At 37.2% G+C, this 25,815-nt stretch overlaps 1 protein-coding gene across 7 annotated transcripts in view; it reads left to right on the top strand.

The window, feature by feature from the left end:
- Positions 1-25,815, top strand: part of LOC113937823 (WD repeat containing planar cell polarity effector) — a 435,562-nt gene that overhangs the window by 274,990 nt on the left and 134,757 nt on the right. For all 7 annotated transcript variants that reach the window (XM_027622691.1, XM_027622688.1, XM_027622689.1 and 4 more), the window contains one exon: positions 20,577-20,679. In XM_027622691.1, coding sequence (XP_027478492.1) covers positions 20,577-20,679 — 103 coding nt within the window. The remainder of the gene's footprint in view (positions 1-20,576; positions 20,680-25,815) is intronic.

Raw genomic sequence — 25,815 nt, forward strand, 5'->3', positions numbered from 1 at the left:
CTTTCTCTGATTGAGTTATTTGACCTAGCCTAATCCCCTCCAGTTCCATCTATGTTGATGCGAATTATGGGTATTCATCCTTTCTGATGGCTGAGTAATATTCCATTGATTATATGAACCACATCTTCTTTATGCATTCATCTGTTGAAGGATATCTCGGCTGCTTCCACTGTTTGGCTATTATGGACATTGCTACTATGAACATTGGGGTGCCGGTGCCCCTTCTTTTCACTATATCTGTATCTTTGGGCTAAATGCCCAGTAGTGCAATTGCTGGGTTATAGGATAGCTCTATTTTTAACTTCTTGAGGAACCTTCATACTGTTTTCGAAAATGGCTGTACCAGCTTGCATTCCCACCAGCAGTGTAAGAGGGTTCCCCTTTCTCCACATCCTCTCCAACACTTGCTGTTTCTTGCCTTGTTAATTTTAGCCGTTCTAACTGGTGTAAGGTGGTATCTCATTGTGGTTTTGATTTGAATTGCCCTGATGGCTACTGATGTTGAACATTTTTTCATGCGTTTGTTGGCCATTTGTATGTCTTCTTTGGAGAAGTGTCTATTCATGTCTTCTGCCCATTTTTTGACTGGATTATTTGTTTTTTGAGTGTTGAGTTTGAGAAGTTTTTTATAGATCTTGAATATCACCCCATTACCTGATACGTCATTTGCAAATACCTTCTACCATTCAGTAGGTTGCCTCTTAGTTTTGTTGACTGTTTCCTTTGCTGTGTAAAAGCTTTTTATCTTGATGAAGTCCCAAAAGTTCATTTTTGCTTTTGTTTCCCTTGCCTTTGGAGACATGTCTTGAAAGGAGTTGCTGTGTCTGATGTCAAAGAGGTTGCTGCCTGTGTTCTCCTCTATGATTTTGATAGATTCCAGTCTCACATTTAGGTCTTTCATCCATTTTGACCTTATCTTTGTGTTATATCACTGATTTTCTCTTCAGCCTCATTTATGCTAGCAGGTAGAGCCTCCATTTTGATTGCATTTCAGTATATACCCTTTTTTTATTTCAACCTGATTAGATTTTAGGTCTTTTATTTCTCTACAAAGGGATTCTCTAGTGTCTTCTATGTTTTTTTTTCAAGCCCAGTATCTTTATAATCATTATTCTGAATTCTAGCTCTGGCATCTTACTTATATCCATATTGACTAATATGGATGACTAATATCCATATTGACTAAAAGGCAGTTCTACTGCCTTTTGTTCTTTTTTCTGGGGTGAGTTTTTCCATCCTGTCATTTTGTCCAGAGAAGAATACATGAACGAGGGAACAAAATACAAAGATATCAACCACGACCCCAGCAAAATATATGCTAAACAAATCTGAAGAGTTCAGAAACCAAAAATGGAAAAAAACAGACAATATAATCAAACAGGTGGACAGAACAGAATCATACACTAGGTCCTAGGTGTATCCTGGTCTGTTTGCTAGAAGAAACTAGATCCCAAAATTGTAAAGAAAGACTTATAAATATAAAAAGTAAAATTGAATACAATGAAAGGAAGCCAAAAATGAAGAATGAATATATATAAATTTAAAAATGAAAATTTAAAAAGACTTAAAAAAAGAGTTGATAATATAAGAAACTAGTTGAAAAGGATAAAAAGGAAAAAGAAAAAAACTTAAACTGAAAGACTAAAGAATCATGAGAAAAACCCACTGGAGTTTTGCAGTTCTGTGTGATTGGTAAACTTGGTATTAGCCAATGTTCCTGCTGGTCTTCTGGTGGAGGTACCTCTTGCACTGATTCTCAAGTATCTTTGACCTGGTGGAATTGCGTTCCCCTTGCCAAGGGGCCAGGCTCAGTGTAAGCACCTCCAGAATGCTCTATGTGGCTTTTGTTCCCCGAAGGTTTTCTGTACCACTTTAGAGGATGAAAATGGCTGTGCCCCAATATCCAGCCCCAGAGCGTAAAATTTGTGCCCCCCACTCTTCCATGAGCCCTCACAGAAAAGCAGTCAATCATTCTTGTCTCCCTGGTTTCTGTCCACACTCTGTTCTCTCAGCCTGTGACCAAGTGTTTTTATCTCAGGTGACCCCATTTTGAGTCTCCCCAAACTTTACAGACTCCTGTGGCACACACCCATGCCACTCCTCCCAGGGCAAGGGAGGGGTCCTCCCTTGGTTCTGCCTCTTGCTGGGCCCCTGCACAAAGAGGGGTCACCTAATTGTGCCTCAGTTCACGGTTTGTGGCAACACCATGCTGAAAGCCCACTCCTGGGCTCATTGTTTGCATTTGGCTTCCCTGCTCTGACACTTGGGACCTCTGCCACACTCAGGCACCCCTGTTCTTTCTGTGACCCCAGGAATCCTAAGACCACACTATCCCACCTAGTATTCTGCCCCACTTTGCCACCTCAGCACCTTTCAGGCAGGGACGTCCCCCACTGGAGCAGGTTTCTAAAAGTTGATTTTTTTTTTTTTTTTTTTTTTTGTCAGAGAGAGCACAAGCAAGGGGAGAGGCAGGTAGAGGAGAAGCAGACTCCCTGCTGGGCAAGGAGCCCTATGCAGGACTCCATCCCAGGACCGTAGGATCATGTCCTGAGCCGAGGGCCGCCTAACCGACTGAGCCACCTAGGTGTCCCTAAAAGTTCTGATTTTGTGCTCCACTGCTATATCACTTTCCAGTACCCGGCTTAAAGAGCCCCCCCCCATAGTTTTCTTTTGATATATCACCTCAGATTCACTTCTCTGTCCCTCCTGCCTTGTGAAAACTGTTTGCTTTTCTATTTGTAGAACTGCAGCAATTGTTTTCTTAGATCTCTGGTTGTTTGCAGGTATTCAGAATTATTTGATAGCTATATCTAGCTAATTCCAGGGATAGACAAAACTAGAGTCCCCTACTCCTCTGCCATCTTCCTACAGGTATGACTTTTAATAAAACTTTATTTACAAAAACTGGTTGTAGGTTGTATTTGGTTCACAGGCTATAATTTACTGACCTCTGTTATACATTTATACAAATTAGTTTTAGAATATTTCTACAAATATTATTCCTACTAGTATAATAATGAAAACATTCTAAGATTTCATTGCAATTCCTTTGTTTTTAGACATGTGCCAGAAGAGGTAAAATGTCTGTATTTTAAACTGACTTGAAAATAGTTTTTTATGTAGTAATGCCACTAAATTGATGTAGTAACTCATTAATTTAATTTTGATTATGGTATTTGAGGAATACTTTAAAAATTTTTATTTTATCCTAGCATTATATAAAAATGGTTCCAAATCAGATCTTAAAAAATGGTACATACAGTGAAGTCCAACTTCAATCTCTGGTTTTCTTTACATTGTTCCTTTCCTTCCTCTTTAGGTTGTCATTATGGTTTGTCCATCTTTTATGGAAAAAAATATATAAATATGCATATATGTTCAAATAAATCCCTGTTTTAGCATTTTAGTAGCACACTAAATACATTGTTTGCCAACTTGATTTTTTTCTTGAGATGACGCCATAGCAGTATACAGATAGATTAGAAGACTTTTTAAAATTATGATAATTATATGGGCATACCTCGGAGATAATATAGGTTCAGATCCAGACCACTACAATACAGTGAGTCAAATGAATTTTGGTTTCCTGGTGTATTGAGAACTTAGGTTTATACCTTATTGTAGTCTATTAAGTATACAATAGTATTCTAAAAATAATATACATACCTTAATTTAAAAATATTTTATGGCTAAAAATTGCTAACCATCATCTGAGCTTTCGATGAGTTGTAATCTTTTTGCTGGTGGAGAATCTTCCCTTGTTGTTGATGGCAGCTATATAATCAAGGTGGTTGTTGCTGAAAGTTAGAGTGGCTGTAACCATTTCTTGAAAGAAGACAATACAGTTGTCTACATCAGTGGGCTCTTCCTTTCACACAGTTTCTCTATAGCACGTAACGCTATTTGGTAACATTCTACCCATAGTAGAACTTCTTTCAAAATTGGAGTCAGTCCCCTCAAACCTTGCTGTTGCTTTATTGACTAAGTTTATGTAATATTCTAAATCCTTCATTGTATTTCAGTGGTTTTCACAGCATCTTCACCAGGAGTAGAATTTATCTCAAGAAACTACTTTCTTTGCTCATCCATAAGGAGCAACTTTTATTGGTTCAAGTTTTGTCATGAGATTGCAGCAATTCAGTCACATCTTCAGACTGCACTTCTAATTCTAGTCCTTTTGTTATTTTTCACCAAATCTTCAGTTACTTCCTCCGCTGAAATTTTGAATCTCTCAGTCATCAATGAGGGTTGGTATCAGCTTCTTCCAAACTCATATTCATTTTGGTATTTTGATCTCTTTCCATGATTCATGGATGTTCTTAATGGCATCTAGAATAGTGAATGTATTCCAGAATGTTTTCAATTTATTTAGCCCAGATCAATCAGGGGAATCACTGTATATGGCAGCTATAGCCTTATGAAATGTACTTCTTTTTTTTTTTTTGCTTTGGATAAATGCTTTAATTTTTTTTTATTATGTTACGTTAGTCACCATACAGTACATCATTAGTTTTTGATGTAGTGTTCCATGATTCATTGTTTGTGTATAACACGCAGTGCTCCATGCAATACGTGCCCTTCTTAAAACCCATCACTGGGCTAACCAATCCCCCCACCCCCTCCCCTCTAAAACCCTGTTTGTTTCCCAGAGTCCATAGTCTCTCATGATTCGTCTCCCTCTCCAATTTCCCCCCCTTCATTTTTCCCTTCCTTTTCCTAATGTCCTCCATGCTATTCCTTATATTCCACAAATAAGTGAAACCATATGATAATTGACTTTCTCTGCTTGACTTATTTCATTTAACATAATCTCCTCCAGTTCCATCCATGTTGATGCAAAAGTTGGGTATTCATCCTTTCTGATGGCTGAGTAATGTTTCATTGTATGTATGGACCACATCTTCTTTATCCATTCATCTGCTGAAGGGCATCTTGGCTCTTTCCACAGTTTGGCTGTTGCGGACATTGCTGCTATGAACATTGGGGTGCATGTGGCCCTTCTTTTCACTATATCTGTATCTTTGTGGTAAATGACCAGTAGTGCAATTGCTGGGTCATAAGGTAGCTCTATTTTTAACTTTTTGGGGAACCTCCACACTGTTTTCCAGAAATCAGTTGCTTTCCTATACACTAACAATGTAACTGTAGAAAGAGAAATTAGGGAATTGATTCCATTTACAATAGAACCAAAACCCCTAAGATACCTTGGAATAAACCTAACCAAAGAGGTAAAGGATCTATATTCTAGAAACTACAGAACACTTATGAAAGAAGTTGAGGAGGACACAAAAAGATGGAAAACATTCCATGCTCATGGATTAGAAGAATAAACATTGTTAAAATGTCTATGCTGCCCAGAGCAATCTATACTTTCAACGCCATCCCAGTCAAAATACCAATGGCATTTTTCAAAATGCTGGAACATACAATCCTAAAATTTGTATGGAACCAAAAAAGACCCCGAATCATCAAGGAAATGTTGAAAAAGGAAAACAAAGCTCGGGCATCACATTGCCTGATTTCAAGCTATATTACAAAGCTGTGATCACCAAGATCAATGGAACAGAATAGAGAGCCCAGATGTGGACCCTCAACTCTTTGGTCAACTAACCTTCGACAAAACAGGAAAAAATATCCAACGGAAAAAAGTCTCTTCAACAAATGGTGTTGAAAAAATTGGACAGCCACATGCAGAAGAATGAAACTGCACCATTCTCTTACACCATACACAAAATGGATGCAAGACCTAAATGTGAGAGAGGAATCCATCAAAATCCTAGAGGAGAATATAGGCAGTAACCTCTTGGACATAGGCCACCAGCAACTTCTTTCAAGAGACACCTCCAGAGGCAAGGGAAACAAAGCAAAAATGAACTTTTGGGACTTCATCAAGATAAAAATCTCCTGCATAGCAAAGGGAACAGTCAAGAAAACTAAGAGGCAACACGCTGAATGGGAAAAGATATTTGCAAATGACACTACAGATAAAGGGTTGATATCCATGATGTATAAAGAACTTCTCAAACTCAACACCCAAAAAAACAAATAATCCAGTCAAAAAATGGGCAGAAGACATGAACAGACACTTCTCCAAAGAAGACATACAAATGGCTAACAGACACATGAAGAAATGTTCATCATCATTAGCCATCAGGGAAATTCAAATGAAAACCACATTGAGATACCCCCTTACACCAGTTAGAATGGCAAAAATTGACACGGCAAGAAACAACAAATGTTGGAGAGGTTGTGGAGAAAGAGGAACCCTCTTACATTGTTGGTGGAAATGCAAATTGATACAACCACTTTGGAAATGTACTTCTTTAATAAGAAAACTTGAAAGGTGAAATTGCTCCTTGTTCCATGGGCTACAGAATGGCTGTTGTGTTAGCAAGCATGAAAACAACACGAATCTCATTGTCCATCTCCATTAAAGCTCTTCGGTGGCCAGGTGCATTGTCAATGAGAAGTAATATTTTGAAGGGAATCTTTTTTTTTTTTTGGAGCAGTAGATCTCAAAGCAGGCTTAAAATATTCAGTAAACCATGTTGTAAACAAATTTGCTTTCCTTTTTTTCAATTTAAATTCAATTAATTAACATATAATGTATTATTAGTTCAGAGGTAGAGGTCAGTGATTCATTAGTCTTATATAATACCCAATGCTCATTACATCACATGCCCTTCTTCCAGTCTTTGTTGTTCCATTTCTAGAGCACAGGCAGAGTGGATTTAGCATAATTCTTAAGGGCCTGGGATTTCCAGAGTGGCAAATGAGCACTGGCTTCAACTTACAGTTATCAGCTGCATTATCCCCTAACAAGACACTCAGCCTGTCCTTTGAAGCTTTGAAGCCAGGTATTGACTTCTCTCTAGCAAAGAAAGTCATAGATGGCACCTGCATAGATGGCACCTGCCAACATTACAAAAATTAGGAAAGGTTATAACAACAATATGTTATAAAAGTTAATTGTCAATGACTGATCCAAAGTATGATATAAAGATGAAAGTCTATTCGGGATTTTTTTTAGTTTTAAATATCTTGTTGTAAATTTGCATATTCATTCCAGTAGTACATTCAGGTCATTTGTGAAAGTTAGTAAGAACCCAGTAACAGCAAGCTTTTTATTTTTGATCCTAGATGACACAGACAAGATATGTGTAAATATTTAAACCTGGACCATGGCCAAAGACTATCAGTGTTTGTCATCTTTTGTGCAGTGGAAGCCAATTTCACTGAATAGTGCTAAATGATGATACTAATCTAAGTCAGTTTGGTAAATGGTAAATTATAAAATTGTTACTGAGAATGACAAAAACTAAGTGATTTATTCTTCTGAGTATTTTTTTGAAAACTTGCTTCCGGGTTAGTAACACTTTAATAATAAAACCATCCAATAACAAGGCCCTGGTTGGGTGGCAGTAAAGGTTGGGATTTATCAATATGACACTTTTCAGATCTATTGCTGTCCACGTTGTCCATTTAAACTTGTTATATGTCATCTTAATCTTATACAATAAATTTCCAAAAACAGATCAATAAAACAAAAAAGGGCTGTACAACTTGCAATGTCTCCTTGTGCCTCCCAGACACATGATTGTAAACTAAGCATGTGGTAACACAGTCCACTAGTATGTGAGAACTTTGATGGTTGTGCATCAGGGGTGGATCCATGTTTTATAGAGCTTGTAGCTTGCATAATTTGAGGAGTATTTCTTAAAAAGAGTTTAAAATTTCAAATACAGAATTAGGTACTGGAAAGGCTATGTACAAATGAGAGGCAATGAAGCCTAAGCTTCATTGATTTTTGGCACATAGTAAATAGTCCATAGTTATTTATGGAATGATTTTTTATTAATAGTAATTGAATTTGAACCCAGGATGAGTGGAAGGGCATGTCAGTCTTGGTAGTGGCCTCTTGAAATGTCTTAATGTATGATTTAACAGTACAGTTTAGTTTAGTTTAGTCTCAACCAGCTTTACTCGATATCCTGTATTCATGTATGTACTGGCCTAGTCAGGTACAAGACATGAAAATGAAATTTAAAGCCAAGTGCCTTTTATTTTCTTGACTCATTTAGAATATGACCATTTCCCAGAGGTATGTGAACCCACTTAGTTGTATATATCCAACATTTAAATTAAATTCCAACACTAAAACTATCCAAAAGTTAAAAAATAAGTGAAGCTAGAGGATAGTCAATTGGCAAGAGATATAGATACTAGATATGTTGTGCATCAGACCCGAAAGAGTCTTGTATCACCCCCTAAAGATTCATGAACTATGTCAAACTGAGGAGCATGGAGTTAAAGGGATATATTCTCTACTACATTTTGCCAAAGACTACATTCAGATACATGAATAGCAAGGAGGCTCACAAGTGTATCAGCAAATAAATAGACTGTAAACAGAAAGATTAAGGAACGAAAACCTTTATGGTACAGATATAATAACTGTTGAGGCTTACTCTCTTCAAACTAATGACTCCAATTCTTTATAACAATTAAAAAATAAAGAGGAGAAATCATAGAATTAAGGAAAAATGAAAGAGTAAGACAGAATATGTGGGAGCAGGCAAGATGGTGGAAGAGTAGGGGACCTCGTTTCATCTGGTCCCTTGAAGTTAGCTGGATATCTATCAAACCATTCTGAACATCCACGAATTCAGCCTGAGATGTAAGAAAATAGATCTGGAACTCTACAAGTGGAAAATTGACTGCTTTTTGCAAGGTAGAAGGTGCAGAGTCATGAATCTGCAGGGAGCTATCAGAAGATAAACAGAGTGGGGAAGGAGCCTCCATAAGCTGGCTACTGGAAAGTTCCATAACCCTGGAGCACAAACCGGAGCCCTTAGAAATCTGCTCCAGTGAGAGATATCCCTTTTTGAAAGGGGCTCAGGGGATGAAAAGGGCAGAATTCTAGGTGGGTCATTGTGGTCTCAGGATCCCAGGAGACAGAATGAACAGTAGTGCCTGAACCGGCAGAGTGCCCAATTAGTGGAGTGGGGAAACTGGTTATGGTCAATGAACCCAGGAGGGGACTTGCAGCTCAGGTCACCATAAACCTTGAGCTGGACCAGTTGGGTGACCAATTTCTGCCTGCACACCCTGAAAAGGACTGGAACGCATGGGCCGTTTACCATCCCCTGGAAGGGGCAAAACGGCTGGGCAACAGCTCTCAGGGCAGCGGTGGCCCCTGGAAAGGACAGTAGGGTGACACCCAGCCATGGCTGGGAGCAGCAGAGCAGGGTATGCGCACAAACCCGCAACTGCTTGCATTCCCAAGGCACACAAAGGGCAGTAACATGCGGGGGTCCCTCGGACTCCCTCCGGGAAGATTCCTGTGGGCATGCATGGCAAGAGTCTGCAGAGTTTGGCACAAACAAAGGTGAAGACTGTCCCAGAAGGTTTATTGAAGAGGGGGGACTGCAGTCTTTTGGCCCTGGGCCACTTATGTAAGAAATTGAGGAAGACACAAAGAAATGAAAAAACATTCCATGCTCATGGATTGGAAGAATAAACATTCTTAAAATGTCTATGCTGCCTAGAGCAATCTACACATTCAGTGCAATCCCTATCAAAATACAGTCGACATTTTTCACAGAGCTGGAACAAACAATCCTAAAATTTGTATGGAACCAGAAAAGACCCCAAATAGCCAGGGGAATGTTAAAAAGAAAACCAAAGCTGGGGACATCACAATGCCTGACTTCAAACTCTATTACAAAGCTGTAATCATCAATTTGTGCCAGTGGTACTGGCACAAAAACAGACACAGATCAATGAAACAGAATAGAGAGCCCAGAAATGGACCCTCAACTCTATGGTCAGCTAATCTTAAATCAGGAAAAAATATCCAATGGAAAAAAGTCTCTTCAACAAATGGTGTTGGGAAAATTGGACAGCCACATGCAGAAGAATGAAACTGCACCATTCTCTTACACCATACACAAAGATAAAGTCAAAATGGATGAAAGACCTCAATGTGTGACAGGAATCCATCAAAATCCTTGAGGAGAACACAGGGAGCAACCTCTTTGACATCGGACACAACAACTTCTTTCAAGACATGTCTCCAAAGGCAAGGGAAACAAAAGCGAAAATGAACTTTTGGGACTTCATCAAGATAAAAAGCTTCTGCATAGCAAAGGAAATAGTTAACAAAACTAAAAGGCAACCTATGAAATGGGAGAAGATATTTGCAAATGACGTATCAGGTAACGGGCTGGTATCCAAGATCTGTAAAGAACTTCTCAAACCCAACACCCAAAAAACAAATAATCCAGTCAAGAAATGGACAGAAGACATGAACAGACACTTCTCCACAGAAGACATACATATGGCCAACAGACACATGAAAAAATGCTCCACATCACTTGCCATCAGGGAAATACAAATCAACACCACAATGAGATGCCACCTCACACCAGTTAGAATGGCTAAAATTAACAAGACCTGAAACAGCAAGTGTTGGCGAGAATGTGGAGAAAAGGGAACCCTCTTACACTGTTGGTGGGAATGTAAGCTGGTACAGCCACTCTGGAAAACAGTACGGAGGTTCCTCAAGAAGTTAAAAATAGAGCTATCCTACAACCCAGCAATTGCACTACTGGGCATTTAGCCCAGAGATACAGATGTAGTAAAAAAAAAGGGGGCACCTGCACCCCAGTGTTCATAGTAATGTCCACAATAGCCAAACTGCGGAAGCAGCTGAGATGTCCTTTAACAGATGAATGGATAAAGAAGGTGTGGTTCATATATGCAATGGAATATTACTCGGCCATCAGAAAGGATGAATACCTACCATTTGCATCAACATGGATGGAACTGGAGGGTATTATGCTAAGTGAAATAACTCAATCAGAGAAAGACAATTATATGGTTTCATTCATATGTGGAACATAAGAAGTAGGTCAGAGGATCATAGGGGAAGGGAGGGAAAACTGAGTGGGAAGAAATCAGAGAAGGAAACTAGCCATGACAGACTCTTGACTCTAGGAAACAAATTGAGGGTTGCGGAAGGGAAGGTTGTTGGTGGGGGGATGGGGTAACTAAGTGATGGGCATTAAGGAGGCCACAAGATGTGATGCGCACTGGGTGTTATATGCAACTAATGAATGATTGAACATTACATCAAAAACTAATGATGGTACTATATGTTGGCTAATTGAATTTAAATAAATTAGAAAAAATCTTTTGTTGATTGTTTCCTTCAAAATAAAAAAAATAATAAAAAGGAAAGCCAGAATGTTCCAGAAGTAATTTGTGGGCCACAGATCTTACAGCCAACACTTACATCACTGCTAAACATAAAGTACTAGAGTTAGTAACTCACAATGAAAACCATATTTGTATGGGTATGTTTCTCTGCGCTTTGTATGTCTATATAAAAGTGCTATATAGTCTTAATGTTAGAGTAAGTCTTTGATATTCTTGACCATTTGCTTTGACATAAGAACTTTAAGATCAACTTATCAAGTTCCATTAAAACCTTTGAAGTGATTTTAATTGTAATTCCACTGGATTTTACAGATTATTTGTGGTCAGAATTGATCTCTATCACAGATAGTCTTTTCAGCCATAAGCAGGTGTGTCTGTATTTTAATCAGGTGTTCACTTATGTTTGTCAGTAATGGTAATTTCTTCTCAAATTTATTGCATATCTTTTGTTTATTTTCAGTGAATAATCACATATAAATTTTGCCAGAGAAGAGAAAATAGAAAAAAAGCCACCCAACTTATTTTATAAGGCTAGTATAACCTTCATAGCAGTCAGGGCTTGTTAGCTGTTAAGCCCAAGTAAAGTCATTGACTTTTCTTAAGTAAGAACACAAATGTAAAAGTCTTAAAATATTAGCTAATTGAATACAGTAGTGACACTCTTGGCTTAAAAGAAAAAAAAACCCACATAATTATTTCAATTGATGTTCACTGACATTGCTTCCAGTTTTTCATTGTTATAATTTTAAATACTAATACATTGTTAAGATGCACAATAAACAAACCTTTCCTGAGAAGGTCCATATATTAAATATTATAGGCTTGTAGACCAAGAAGCAAAATTGAGTTTATAAGTACTTGCATATAACAAAAAAACACAAACTTCCATTAATCTTTATTAACTAAATTAGAAATACAATAATTGAGTAGTTTTGATAGTACAAGTTTACAAATGTAAATAATGGAATTTTCTGTTGGGGGAATAACATTTCACTTAAATTAGGGCCGAAAGTTGGTGTTCCTTATTAAAAAATATCTATTGTAACATGTTCATCTTTTAATGCTGATCTATGATGATTTTATGTATTTCACTTTTGCAAATTTCTTTCCTATTAATATCAGTCCATGGGCATATGGTTTTAATTGAGTATATTCACCAATTAGATGACATTTTTAGAATTCTGTTAACTAGAAGACTTAAAGAATGCCATTTAGCATGTCATTTTATTACAAATTAATCACTCCCAGTTAAAATTCCTCAGATGCATAAATAGACTTTGGAATATGGAAATTTCTGTTGCACTTGCATCAAGGTTGAAAAACACTGTTGTGGATTGAAATCAGAAAATATATTGCTGCAGGAATTTGTGTAGAATGGAGATCTCCCTTTATTTCTTCACAATTCAGGGAATGTATAACACAGCCTGACATTACTTGCAAGTCAAAAAAATGGCAATCATTGAAATTACTTTATCATACTATAAGTTTCATATATAAGTAGTATTTTGCCTTGCAATTTTAGATTGAAATATTTTTAAGTTTGTAGCGTAAGCTAATTCCAAAGCCATTTAGAGTTAAATAAGAGTGGTGAGCACAATTCTTCCAACCATTTAAAAATGTAACACCATGTTTAACTTGAGGACTCTACAAAAGGCAGGCTATATTTGGCCCATAGGCCATACTTTATGGACCCCTGCTCTAGAAAGTCTTATATTCCCAGTAAATATATGTGTCTGAGTCTCCAAAACTTTGCAACCAGTAAATAATCCTTTTCATAATTTAATTCCAGTATAGTTAACATACAGTGATCTATTAGTTTTGGGTGCACAATATAGTAATTCAACAATTCTGTACATTACAGGTGCTCCTCATGACAAGCTTACTCTTAATCCCCTTCACCTATTTCACCCATACCCCCCATACACCTCCACTCTAGCAACCATTGATTTGTTTTCTATAGTTAAGAGTCTGTTTCTTGGTTTGTCTGTTTTTTCTTTGTTCATTTTTGTTTTGTTTCTTAAATTCCACATGAGTGAAATCATAGGATATTTTTCTTTCTCTGATTTATTTCACTTACTGTTATACTCAATAGCTCCATCCATGTCATTGCAAATGGCAAGATTTCATTATTTTTTTATTAAGGATTTTATTAGAGAGCGAGCAAGAGAGAGAGCACAAGCAGGGGGAGGCGCAGAGGGAAAGAGAGAAGCCGACTCTCCACTGAGCAGGAAGCCTGATGCAGGACTCATGACCTGAGCCAAAGGGGATCATGACTTGAGCCGAGATCATGACCTGAGCCTAAGGTAGACACTTAACTAAGTCACCTAGGCTCCCCAAGATTTCATTATTTTTTATGACTGAATAATATTCTGTTGTGTATATGTACCACATCTAGTATATCCATTCATCAATCGATGGACACTTGGGCTCCTTCTGTATCTTAGCTATTGTAAATAATGCTGCAATAAACATAGAGGTGCGTGTATACCTTTGAATTCATGTTTTTGCATTCTTTGGGTAAATACCCAGTAGTGGGATTGCTGGATTGTAGGGTAGTTCTATTTTTAAGAGGTTTTTTTTTTTTTTGAGGAACCTCCACACAGTTTTCCACAGTGGCTGAACTAGTTTGTATTCCCACCAATAGTGCAGTAGGATTTTTCTCCATATCCCAACCATCCCAAAGGTTTTTTTTGCTTTTCTTTTCCTTGCCTCAGGAGACATACCTAGAAAAATGTTGCTACAGCTGTCAAAGAAATTACTGCCTCTTCTAGGATTTTTATGGTTTCTGGTCTCACATTCAAGTCTTTAATACATTTTATTTTTATGTATGGTGTAAGAAAGTGGTCCAGTTTCATTCTGTTGCAGGTTGCTGTCCAGTTTTCCCAATACTGTTTGTTGAAGAGACTGTCTTTTTCCAATTGCATATTCTTACCTCCTTTGTTGAAGATTAATTGACCATATAAACATGGGTTTATTTCTGGGCTCTCTATTCTGTTCCATGGATCTGTGTATTTGTTTTTGTTGCAGTACCATATTTTTTGATGCCTATAGCTTTGTTGAAATCTGGGATTGTGATACCTCCAGCTTTGTTCTTTTTCAAGATTGTTTTGGCTATTCAGAATCTTTTGTGGTTCCATACCGATTTTAGGATTACTTGTTCTAGTTTTGTGAAAGATGCTGTTGGTATTTTGGAAAGGATTACAATAAATCTGTAGATTGCTTTGGGTAGTATGGACATTTTAACAATACTGATTCTTCTAGTTCATGAGCATAAAATATCTTTCCATTGCTTTGTGTCATCTTCAATTTCTTTCATCAATGTTTTATACTTAGGGTACAGGTCTTTCACCTCCTTGGTTAAGTTTCTTCCTAGGTATTTTATTCTTTTTGCTTCAGTTGTAAATGGAGAATTTTTCTTAATTTCTTCTCCTGCTACTACATTATTAGTGTATAGAAAAGCATCAGATTTCTGTATATTGATTTTATATCCTGTGACTTCGCTGAATTCATTTATCATTTCTAGTAGTTTTTTTTTTTTTTTGTAGAGTCTTTAGGGTTTTCTGTATATAGTATCATGTCAACTGCAAATAGTCCAGTTTTATTTCTTCCTTACCAATTTAGATACCTATTATTCCTTTTTATTGTCTGATTGCTATGGCTAGGACTTCCAGTAAGTACTGTGTTGAATAAAAGTGGTGACAGTGGACATTCTTATCGTGCTCCTCATCTTAGGAGAAAAGCTCTTAGATTTTCACCATTAAATATGTTGTTAGCTATGGGTTTTTTATATGTAGCCTTTATTATGTTGTGGTGTGTTCCCTCTAAACCTACTTTGTTGATGGTTTTTATCATGAATGCATGTTATACTTTGATCCTTTTTCTGCATCTATTGATCATGTGGTTTTTATCCTTTCTCTTGATGTGATGTATCATGTTGACTGATTTGCAGTATTTGCAAATATTGAACCATCCTTGCATCCCAAGAATAAATTCTGCTTGATCAAGGTGAATGATTTTTTAATGTGTTGGATTTGGTTTGGTGATACGTTGTTGAGTATTTTTGCATCTGTGTTCACCTTTTGTAGTGTCTTTATCCAGCTTTGGTATCAGGGTAATGGCAATCTCAAAAGTGAATTTGGAAGCTTTCCTTACTCTTCTGTTTTTGGAATAGTATGAGAGAATATATATTAACTCTTGTTTAAATGTTTGGTAGAATTCACCTGTGAGGCTGTCTGGTCCTGGACTTTTGTTTCTTGGGAGTTTTTTGATTACGGATTCTATCTTCATTGCTGGCAGCAGGTCTGTTCAAATTTTCTGTTTGTTCCTGAGTGACCTTGGGAAGACTATATGTTTCTAGGAACTTATCCATGTCTTCTAGATTGCCCACTTTGTTGGCATATGATTTTTCATCATGTTTTCTTATAATTCTTTCTGGTTATCTCCTCTTTCACTTAGGATTTTGTTTATTTGAGCCCTCTCTCTTTTTGATGAGTCTGGGTAAAAGCTTATCAATTTTGTTGATCTTTTCAAAGAATCAGCTACTGGTTTCATTGACCTGTTATCCTGTTTTTTTAGTTTCTATTTCATTTATTTCTGCTCTATCTTTATTATTTTCTTTCTTCTGCTGGTTTGGGGTTTTGTTTCTTCTTCTTTTTCTAGCTCCATTAGATTGTTTATTTGAGATTTTTCTTGCTCCTTGAGTCAGGCCTGTATTGCTATAAACTTCCCTCTTAGAAGAGCTTTTGCTTTTTCTCAAAGATTTTGGACCATTGTATTATTTTTTATTTGTCTCCATGTAATTTTTTATTTCCTCTTTGATATTTTGGTTGACCCATTTGTTGCTTAATAGCATGTTATTTAACCTCCATGTATTTGTGTTCTTTACACATTTCTTCTTGTGTTTGATTTCTAGTTTTATAGCAGTGTGGTCCGAAAAAATGCATAGTATGACTTCAGTCTTTTTGAATTTGTTGAAATTATTGCAGGCTAACCTTGTGATCTGTTCTGGACAGTAATCTATGTGCACTTGAATCAAGTGTATTCTGCTATTTTAGGATGGAATGTTCTGAATAGATCTGGTCCAGATCCATCGGTTAGATCCATCTGGCCTAGTGTGTCATTCAAAGCCACTGTTTCCTTGTTGAATTTCTGTGTGGATGATCTACCCATTGATGTAAGTGAGGTGTTAAAGTACCCTACTATTATTGTATCACTATTGATTATTTCCTTTATGTTTGTTATTAGCTGCTTTATATATTTAGAGGCTGCCATGTTGGGTGTGTAAATATTTACAGTTATTACACCTTCTTTTTGAATTGTTCCCTTTATGATTATATAGTGTCCTTTTTCCGTTATTACAACCTTCTGTTAAAGCTCATTTTGTCCAGCGTAAGTATTGCTACCCTGGCTTTCTTTTCACATCCATTTGCATGATAAGTGCTTTTCTATCCCTGCACTTTCAGTCTGAATGTGCCTCTGGGTCTGAAATGGGCAGACATATAAATGGGCCTTGCTTTTTTTATCCATTCCATCACCATGTCTTTTGATTTGAGCATTTTGTCCATTTACAATCAGAGTAATTGTCGATAGGTATGTACTTATTGTCATTTTATTACTTGTTTTATGGCTGTTTTTGTAGTTCTTCTCTGTTCCTTTGTTCTCTTGCTCTTTTCTCTCATGGTTTTCTGGCTTTCTTAGTGATAATACTTGGATTCCTTTCTCTTTATTTTTTGCCTATTTAGTATCAGTTTTTGATTTGTGGTTACCATGACGTTTATATATAACATCTTCTGTATATCAGTCTGTGTTTAGTTGATGGTCACTTAAGTTTGAACCCATCCTAAAAGCACTATGTTTTTACTCTTTTCCCAGCCCTGTTGTATGTATATGGTGCCCTACTTTACATCCTTTTATTCTGTGAGGCCCTTGACTAATTTTTATAGGTATATTTAATTTTAGTGCCTTTTTGCTTCCTACTTTTCTTTCTCTTGCCTATGGACTTGCCTTTCCACTCAGAGTCCCCTTTAACATTTCTTATAGGGCTGGTTTAGGGTGAGGAATTCCTTTAATTTTTATTTGGGAAATTCTCTCTGCTTGTATTATGAGTGATTGCTTGCTATGTTGGATAGAGTATTTTTGGCTGCAGGGTTTTTTCTTTCAGCACTTTGAATATATCATGCCACTCCTTTCTAGCCTACAAGTTTCTGCTAAGGAATCCACTGAGAGTCTTACAGGATTTCCCTTGTATGTAACTGTTTTCTCTTGCTGCTTTTAAAATTCTCTCCTTTTTGCTGTTTTTTTTCCCCCCATTTCAATTACTATGTGTCTTGGTGTGGACTTCTGTGGGTTAATTTTTGGGGGAATCTCTGTGCCTCCTGGGTATAGATTTCTGTTTCCTTCTCCAGATTTGGGGAGTTTCCAGCTATTATTCCTTCAAATAAATTTTCAGTCCCTCTTCTCTCTCTCCTCCTCTGGGATTTCTATAATGTAAATGTTATGCTTGATGGTGTTGCTGAGTTCCATTAATCTATTTTCATTTTTCATTATTTTTTGTCCCTCTCGCTCCAGTCAGCTTGATTCCTGTTACTCTCTTCTGCAGGTCCGTGATCTGTTCTTCCGCTTCCTCTACTCTCCTATTTATTACATCTAGTGTATTTTTTATTTCAGTTATTGAGTTCTTCGTCTCTCATTAGTTCTTTTTTTTTTATGTTTTCTGTCTCTTTTTTGAAGGTGTCACTGAATTCCTCTACTCTTCTCAAGTCTAGTTGAGTATATCTTTATGACCGTTACTTTAAATTCTCTATCAGGTGTATTACTTATCTCCATTTCATTTAGCTCTCACTGTGATTTTGTCTTGTTCTTTCATTTGGGACATATTCCTCTGTCTCATTTTGTCTAACTCTTGGTGTCTTTTTCTGTGTTTTAGTAAAGTCCACTATATCTCTTTCTCTTGAAAGTAGTGGCTTTAGGGGCACCTGGGTGGCTCAGTTAAGCACCCAACTCTTGATTTCAGCTCAGATTGTGATCTCAGGATTGTGGGATTGAGCCCCACATGGGGGTCTGTGCTCACCAGGGAGTCTGCTGGGGTTTCTCTCTCTCCCTCCCCTCTGTCCCCACCAACGCTCTCTGTTTCTCTTAAAGTAAATAAATAAATCTTAAAAAGAAAAAAAGGAAGTAGTGGCCTTATGAAGAGGAGGTCATGTAGTGCCTTGCAGTGCAATGTCCCCAGTTCACAGAACCTGGAGCTTCAGGGTATCTCCTGTGTGTGTTGCATGTGCAGTACTGTGTGGCTAAGCTGCATTTACCTTTAGTTCTGTCATCTACAATGACTCTCTTTGCCTTTTGTGTGCAGAGTTTGATCACTGTGTTGAAAATGGGCCATTCTGGGGCCGTGTTGGGTTTGAGCTGAGTCAAACCAGGCATTTACCAGAGATGAAGTACCACCAAACTGCAAGGTGCTTCCCCTGAGTTTTTGTTGGTGGGTGGAGCCTGTAGTCAGACTTGATGTCTGCTCCCAGCCCACTTCTGGAGCCACAGTTGGATTGGAGTATAGGGTTATCTTACCCTCTACTTTGGAGTGGTGCTCACCCCTGTCAGGGCTGCTTGCACACTGCCAGTCTTGTGGTACCACTTTGGATGGGATCCTGCCAAGGACATACTGGAGGAAGAAAGTCTGCTGTAGAATGTAGGGGTGGGGCATGCGGTGCCAGGATGGTCTTCACCAGTCTACTAAAGGAGAGTACCTGCAGCCACCTGGGAAAACTTGTCAAGACTGGTGGGACTGGGGATGCAGATCTGCAGAAGTGCACCAGGGCAAGGTGCACTGTAAGTAAGCTAGGTGGAACATGTTGGTGCTGTGCTGGTTCCTGCAGGTATCCATATATTTAGGCTGGGGGTGGGGGTTGGACAAGGGAGTGAAATGGTGCCCAGCAGCATTTTGTTCTTGGAGAAGTCTCCCAAAGATCCCTGCCCCTCCAGCACATGCTCTGAGATTAGTAAATAAATCTCATCCCCATATACCCCAGGCAGTTTTCAAACTGCTGCTTCTATGCTGTATTTCAGGGGGGCTGTTTGTAGTAAAAAAGATTAAGGGCAGAAAGTCAGTTTCCTCTTGTTCTCCCTGCTCTCCTAGAACCGCGCCCACTGATTTTTAGAGTTCCAGGTGTAATGGCCCACTGATTGTAAGAACTCATGAAGTTAGGCTCTTCTGGTTTTCAAAGCCAAATGTTATGACGATTTGTCTTCCCAGTGTGTCCCCCATGCCTCGGATGCCTGGTGTGCCTGATGTGGGGGTCTGCTTCTCTCTCCGCTCCACATCCACAGTGTCCCTCCTTCCTGGGGACAGTCCTGTGGGTCCATTTGGCTCCTGACAGCATCTCCACTTTTCCTGCCCTCTTTGATGTGGCTTCTCTGCATTTACCTGTAGAGAGTCTGGTCTGTCAGTCTTTAGGTCATTTTCTGGGTTATTTACACTGATGTGGGTGTTATCTAGTGGTATTTATGGGATGAGGTGAGCTAATGATCCTCCTACTCTGCCATCTTCCCTGGAAGTCTCTGCAGCCAGTAAATATTCTGAACTTCTAAAAAATGCACCAGATACTAATTCTGTCGCTTTTTCTCTATTTTCCCTCCTAGCATAACTCTTATTTGTCCTTCAAGACTCAGAGCAAAGATCAGTTCCTTCTCTTTAACTCCACAGCAAATATTTGTGCAAATATCTGTTATAAAACCTATCACACATTATGTAATTAACTGTTCACAATGATCTGTCTCCCCACTGGGCTCACAGCTTCTTGAGACATGGAATTGTAATTGATCTCTATATTCCAGAACAATGCCTAACACTTAGTAGGTGCTGATTATTTGCTGACTGTATGAGTTCAAGATAATAGTAATATTAATAATGTTAACAAAGTAGTATGTGCCAGACACATAAATGTCAGAGACAAATTTGTGTAGTTGTATTTCTTGTAAAACGCTTATCATAATATTATACACAATTGAATTTTGAAGAAGTCATCTCAGATATTAAAATCTCACCAAAGAACATAGCAATAAATGTTTTTATTTCCTGACAAAACTGAGTATGTCGAACATTTGGTTTAAAAACTTGTCTTTTTCCCTGAAGAATTAAAATAACTTATTTAAATAATGCTATTAGGTATAGTTATAATCTACAATTCAAGAAAATTTGCTTATACTAGAAAACTGAGAGAATTAAAACACAAAAAATATTCATCGGCCATGTCTGTTTTGTAATCTGAACAGTAAGCTCTTTAGCTCAAAATCTTCTTTGTAACTTGACCAAGATTTATTTGGATTAACCTTTTTTTTTTTATTTTTTTATTTTTCCAAAGGACATCCATTACTTTGCATTAGATAAGGGTGAATTGGCACTAGCTGAAGTGGCAAGAAAAAGAGCTAGTGACATTGATGCAGAATCAATAACCTCTGGAGTTGGTAAGAATTAATGCTGGTTTTTTTAAGTGCTTTTTGTTTCAGTCAATACTTACTCAGTATCATGTATATTTATGTTTGTAAGGCCCGGTTGGTTAATTTGAATTACTTTCTTTGTAAGAAAGTGACTTTTAAAAAAGAATTAAGCCTGGGTAGGTAGTACAATATGGATATGTAAGTGGGAACAGTGTTGATATAAAAATTAATAATCACTGATTAATCACCATTTAGCAAAAAGTCAAAAAGACACTGTTTTCATAAGATTTTTGAGGTAGTTATTATCGTAAGCACCGTTATTAATATTAGCCAACACAGAAACTTATATAATTATTTATATACATAGACATGTCATATCTCAAAGGAATTCTGTCCTATATCAAAGTATTTCACATGGGCTTTTAGGTTTGATGGGTGACTTGTTTCTTTTAGAAGCCACTAGTTGTTTTACAGTGTAGTCTTCCAAAGAAGACCAATCAGAAAACTATTTAATCTAAAGGTCCATACAAAACTTTATAATATATAAAAATGATAGTTTTAAAAACTATTATAATATCAACATGAGCTCCCTTTTCCCTAAACTTAGTTTGTCTAATGTGACTAAATCTGGAATTATTGATCTCTGGACATCCCAATTGCTATTCTTCCTGGTATTTACTATTCCTAGATTAGGCAAAGGGCCCTCAGAATTGCAAAAGAATTCATTTCTTTGTGGAACTCCTGAGAAAGGAAGTTTTAATAGATTTCTACTTTGTAAGTTTGCTTCAAATTATTATAACAAGCCTCTCCAGTGATTGATCATCTTTGTTTTTTTAATGCTATTTGCAGCCAGAGGGAGCAATTGCCAGCTTCTCTTTAAGGATGGAGGTTTTGCATTTTAAAGCTATTTAAAGTTAGTAAGGGTGAAAAGGAATGTGAAGAAATTATCACAAAATTTCAGAAAAAGGAAGAAATTCCATTATTCCCCAGTATGCTTTCTGTGCCCTGTGAATGCTTTGATTAGATTCCTGTAGCCAGCTGATACTTCCTAGCCAGAGTCTTTTTGAGCCCTGCCTCATTTCTAGCAAATATCTTTCTTCACTGAAACCCTGTACCTCCCTGCTTTTCAGCCTTTTTTCTTCAGGCCTTTACCCTCTGACCTTGATTACTCCCTTGACAAAGATACCATTCAGTAACAACAGTAACTATCAAGAGGTGAACATTCAGATGGATGTTCTAGTACACTTTTATTTTAGAAAACTGGGGTGACTCCCACTCAAAATTAGAAAAGGAATTAGGAAAGAATCTCTAGTTTCTTAATGGCAGTTTCTGTCTAGTTCTTCCATATAGCCCACATCATGCTGGGGAAAGCTAATTTTCTCTCAAATCCCTTCAATTTAGTTCGACTCTGCTTTCTCAAACATTTCTGAAAGCAGAAAATAAGTTTTTGGCTTTCAAAAGTGTTGCTTGATGCAAGCAAGAAGGTAAATTATGTAACATAACAAGAGCACTCAAGTTGAAGTATTTCAAGGGCGCCTGGGTGGCTCTGTCGGTTAAGCATCTGCCTTCGGCTCAGGTCATGATCCCAGGGTCCTGGGATCGAGTCCCACGTGGAGCTCCCTGCTCTGCAGAAAGTCTGCTTCTCCCTCTCCCTGCCACTCCTCCTGCTGTGCTCTCTCTCTCCGTCAAAGAAATAAATAAGATCTTTTTAAAAAAATAAGTAAGTTGAAGTATTTCAGTCTACATGGAAGAGTCTGTAAAAATTATCACATGTGGTAGCCGTCAACACAACTAAAAGCAAGAGCTGCCAAAGGATAAGTTCAATGATAATAATCTGAACAATTTGAAAGTTTATTTAAATTTTTTATTCTAGTATAACATACAGAAAAACACACAAATCATAAATGTAACTCAGTGGATTTTCACAAAGTAAACAGTCTTGTAACCATTATCCAGACCAAGTAACATACATTACCAGGACCACACAAGCCCTCTCATATCCACTTTAAGATACTACATCCCAGCCGAACTATCTTTACTTATAATACTATAGATTAGCTTTACCTTTCTTTCAAATTTTAAATAAGTGGAATCTATATTATTATTTTGTTTTTGGCTCCTTTCACTTAACTTTATGAGATTATTTTATATTGTTGTATATAAGTAATTCTTTCCTTTTTATTATATAACAGTATTCCAATAGATGAACATATACAATTTTATTTATTTATACTTTATGAGATTCTTTTATATTGTTGTATATAAGTAATTCTTTCCTTTTATTATATAACAGTATTCCAGTAGATGAACATATACAATTTTATTTATTCTATGCCAGGTATCTGAATTCTTTCAAGCCTGGGGCTTATTGTGAATAGTGTTGCTATGAATATACTTGTGTTTGTCTTTTAACAGATATATACACAGATCTTCTGGGTATGTGCTTAAAAGTGGATTTGCTGGGACACAGGATATATTCATATATTCAGCTTTAATAGTATGGGAGAGGAAAAAAAGTTTTCCTCTGTATTTCAAGGTTTTTCCACCCAGACTAAAAACCAGGTTTACACAGGACTGATAAATAGAGAATGTTGGCTAATTGTATTTAAGTTTAAAAGAACCCAAGGAAAAAAAAAAGACTGATTAATAGAAAATGAAACAAGGTTTAATAATATATATACTTCCTGTATACATGGGAGAGACCCAAGAAAACTGAGTATCTCACCAAAATAGCTGAAGCCATCACCTTAAATACCATCTCCATCTAAAGACAAGATAAGATGTAGGTAGAGGATCATTTATGGGAGGTTACCATAAAAAGCATAGTAAAAAAGGCTAAAGTTGTCATGCAGATTTAAGTTCATGCCTTCTCCACTGGTAACAGTTTCTAGGCATCTAAGAGTTATCCCCCTCTTTCTGATACTGAGGGAGACACCCTTACAAATGTAGATTTCCCTTATACATGGAAATGTCTCTTAAGGGAGGGAAACTGGGATTTCAGACATATTCTTGTGTCTACAGTTTCTTAAAAAATACCAACTTAGAATAATCAATATGCCAAAGAGGCATATCTTTTTTTAATCAATTTATATATTCTTATTTTTTAAAGTTTTTATTTAAATTCCAGTTAACATGCAGTGGTGTAGTATTAGATTTCATTCTTTTTTAAGGCTGAGTAATATTCCATTGTGTGTGTGTGTGTGTGTGTGTGTGTGTGTGTGTGTGTGTGTGTGTGTGTGTGTATATATATATATATATCACTTCTTCTTTATCCATTCATCAGTTGATGGACATTTGGGCTCTTTCCATCATAACAGTAGAGCTTGCCCCATCCTCAATGCATGATATTGTCTGTCTTTTGCATTTTAGCCATTCTGGTGGGGAAGACATTAGTATTTTGTAAATGTGATAGTGTATAGAATGTTCCTGGGCTCTTTATTTCATTGGTCTCTTTGTACTTGCACAAATATCTCAGTGGTTTTTTTTTTTTTTAATTGAAGTATAGTTGACACACAATGTTACATTCCACAAGTCTGTATCTTATGTTATGCTCACCACAAGCGTAGCTATCATCTGTCACCATACAACGCTATTACAATACCATTGACTAGATTCCCTGTACCTTTCATCCCATGATTTCTTTTTTTTATTATATTATGTTAATCACCATACATTACATCATTAGTTTTTGACATAGTGTTCCATGATTCATTGTTTGTGCATAACACCTAGTGCTCCACGCAGAATGTGCCCTCCTTAATACCCATCACCAGGCTAACCCATCCTCCCACCCCCCTCCCCTCTAGAACCCTCAGTTTGTTTTTCAGAGTCCATCGTCTCTCATGGTTCGTCTCCCCCTCCGATTTCCCCCCCTTCATTCTTCCCCTCCTGAAGACCTGTACTGTACCTTTGAAACAAATAATACATTATATGTTAAAAAAAAGAAGAAGAAGAAGAAGAAGATCATCCCATGACTTCTTCATTCTGTAACTGGAAGCCTTTATCTTCCACTCTCCCTTTACTCATTTGCCCATCCCCCACCCACATCCCACCCTCAGTTTTTCTCTCTTATGGGTTTCTGCTTTTTGTTTTTTTAGATTCCATGTATTTATCTATGTCTGACTTTATTTCACTTGGCATATCCTCTAGGTTCATCCACGCTGTCTTAATGGCAAGATCTTACTACTCTTTTTTATGGTTGAGGGTGTGTGTGTATATGTGTATATGTATATACACACATATGCATTCATCTGCTGATGGACATTTGGGTTGTCTCCAGATCTCAGCTATTACAAATAATACTGCAATACACAGGGTACATACATCTTTTCAGGTTAGTGTTTTTATTTTCTTTGGGTAAATTCCCAGTAGTGGAATTACTGGATCATATAGTATTTTTATTTTTAATTTTCTGAGAAGCTTCCATGTGGTTTTCTACAGTGGTTCTACCAACTTACAGTCCCACCAAGAGTGCCTGAAGGTTCCTTTATCTCCGCATCCTCAACAACATTTATTTCTTGTCATTTTGGTTAGAGCCATTCTGAAAGGTGTAAAGTGGTATCTCATGGTGGTTTGATTTGCATATTTCTGCTGATTAGTAATGTTGAGGTCTCTTTCATGTACCTATTGGCCATCTGTTTGTCTTCTTTGGAAAAATTCAGGTAGGTACTCTTTCCATTTTTTAACTGGATTGTTTGATGGGCTTTTTTGGGGGTGGGTTGTATACATTATTAATATATCTTGACTATTAACTCATTGTCAGATGGATCATTGGAAATATCTAATCCCATTCAGTAGGTTGCTTTTTGTTTTGTGGATAATTTCCTTCGCTTTTCTTAGAGGAAAAGGCAATAGCTTTTTATTTTGGTGTAGTCCCAATAGTTTATTTTTGCATCTGTTTCCCTTGCCTGAAGAGACAAGGTCTAGAAAATTACTGCTAAGGCTGCTGTCAAAGAAATTATTACCTATGTTTTCTTCTAAGGTTTTATGGTTTTAGGTCTAACATTTAGGTCTTTAATACAATTGGAGCTTATTTTTTTGTATGGTGTAAGAAAGTAGTCCAGTTTCATTCTGTTGCATGTAGCTGTCCAGTTTTCTAGCACCATTTGTTGAAGAGACTGTCTTTTCTCCATTGTACGTTCTTGCCTCCTTTGTTGAAGATTA

The sequence above is a fragment of the Zalophus californianus genome, chromosome 8 (assembly GCF_009762305.2).
Source record: "Zalophus californianus isolate mZalCal1 chromosome 8, mZalCal1.pri.v2, whole genome shotgun sequence".
Classification (NCBI taxonomy): Eukaryota; Metazoa; Chordata; class Mammalia; order Carnivora; family Otariidae; genus Zalophus; species Zalophus californianus.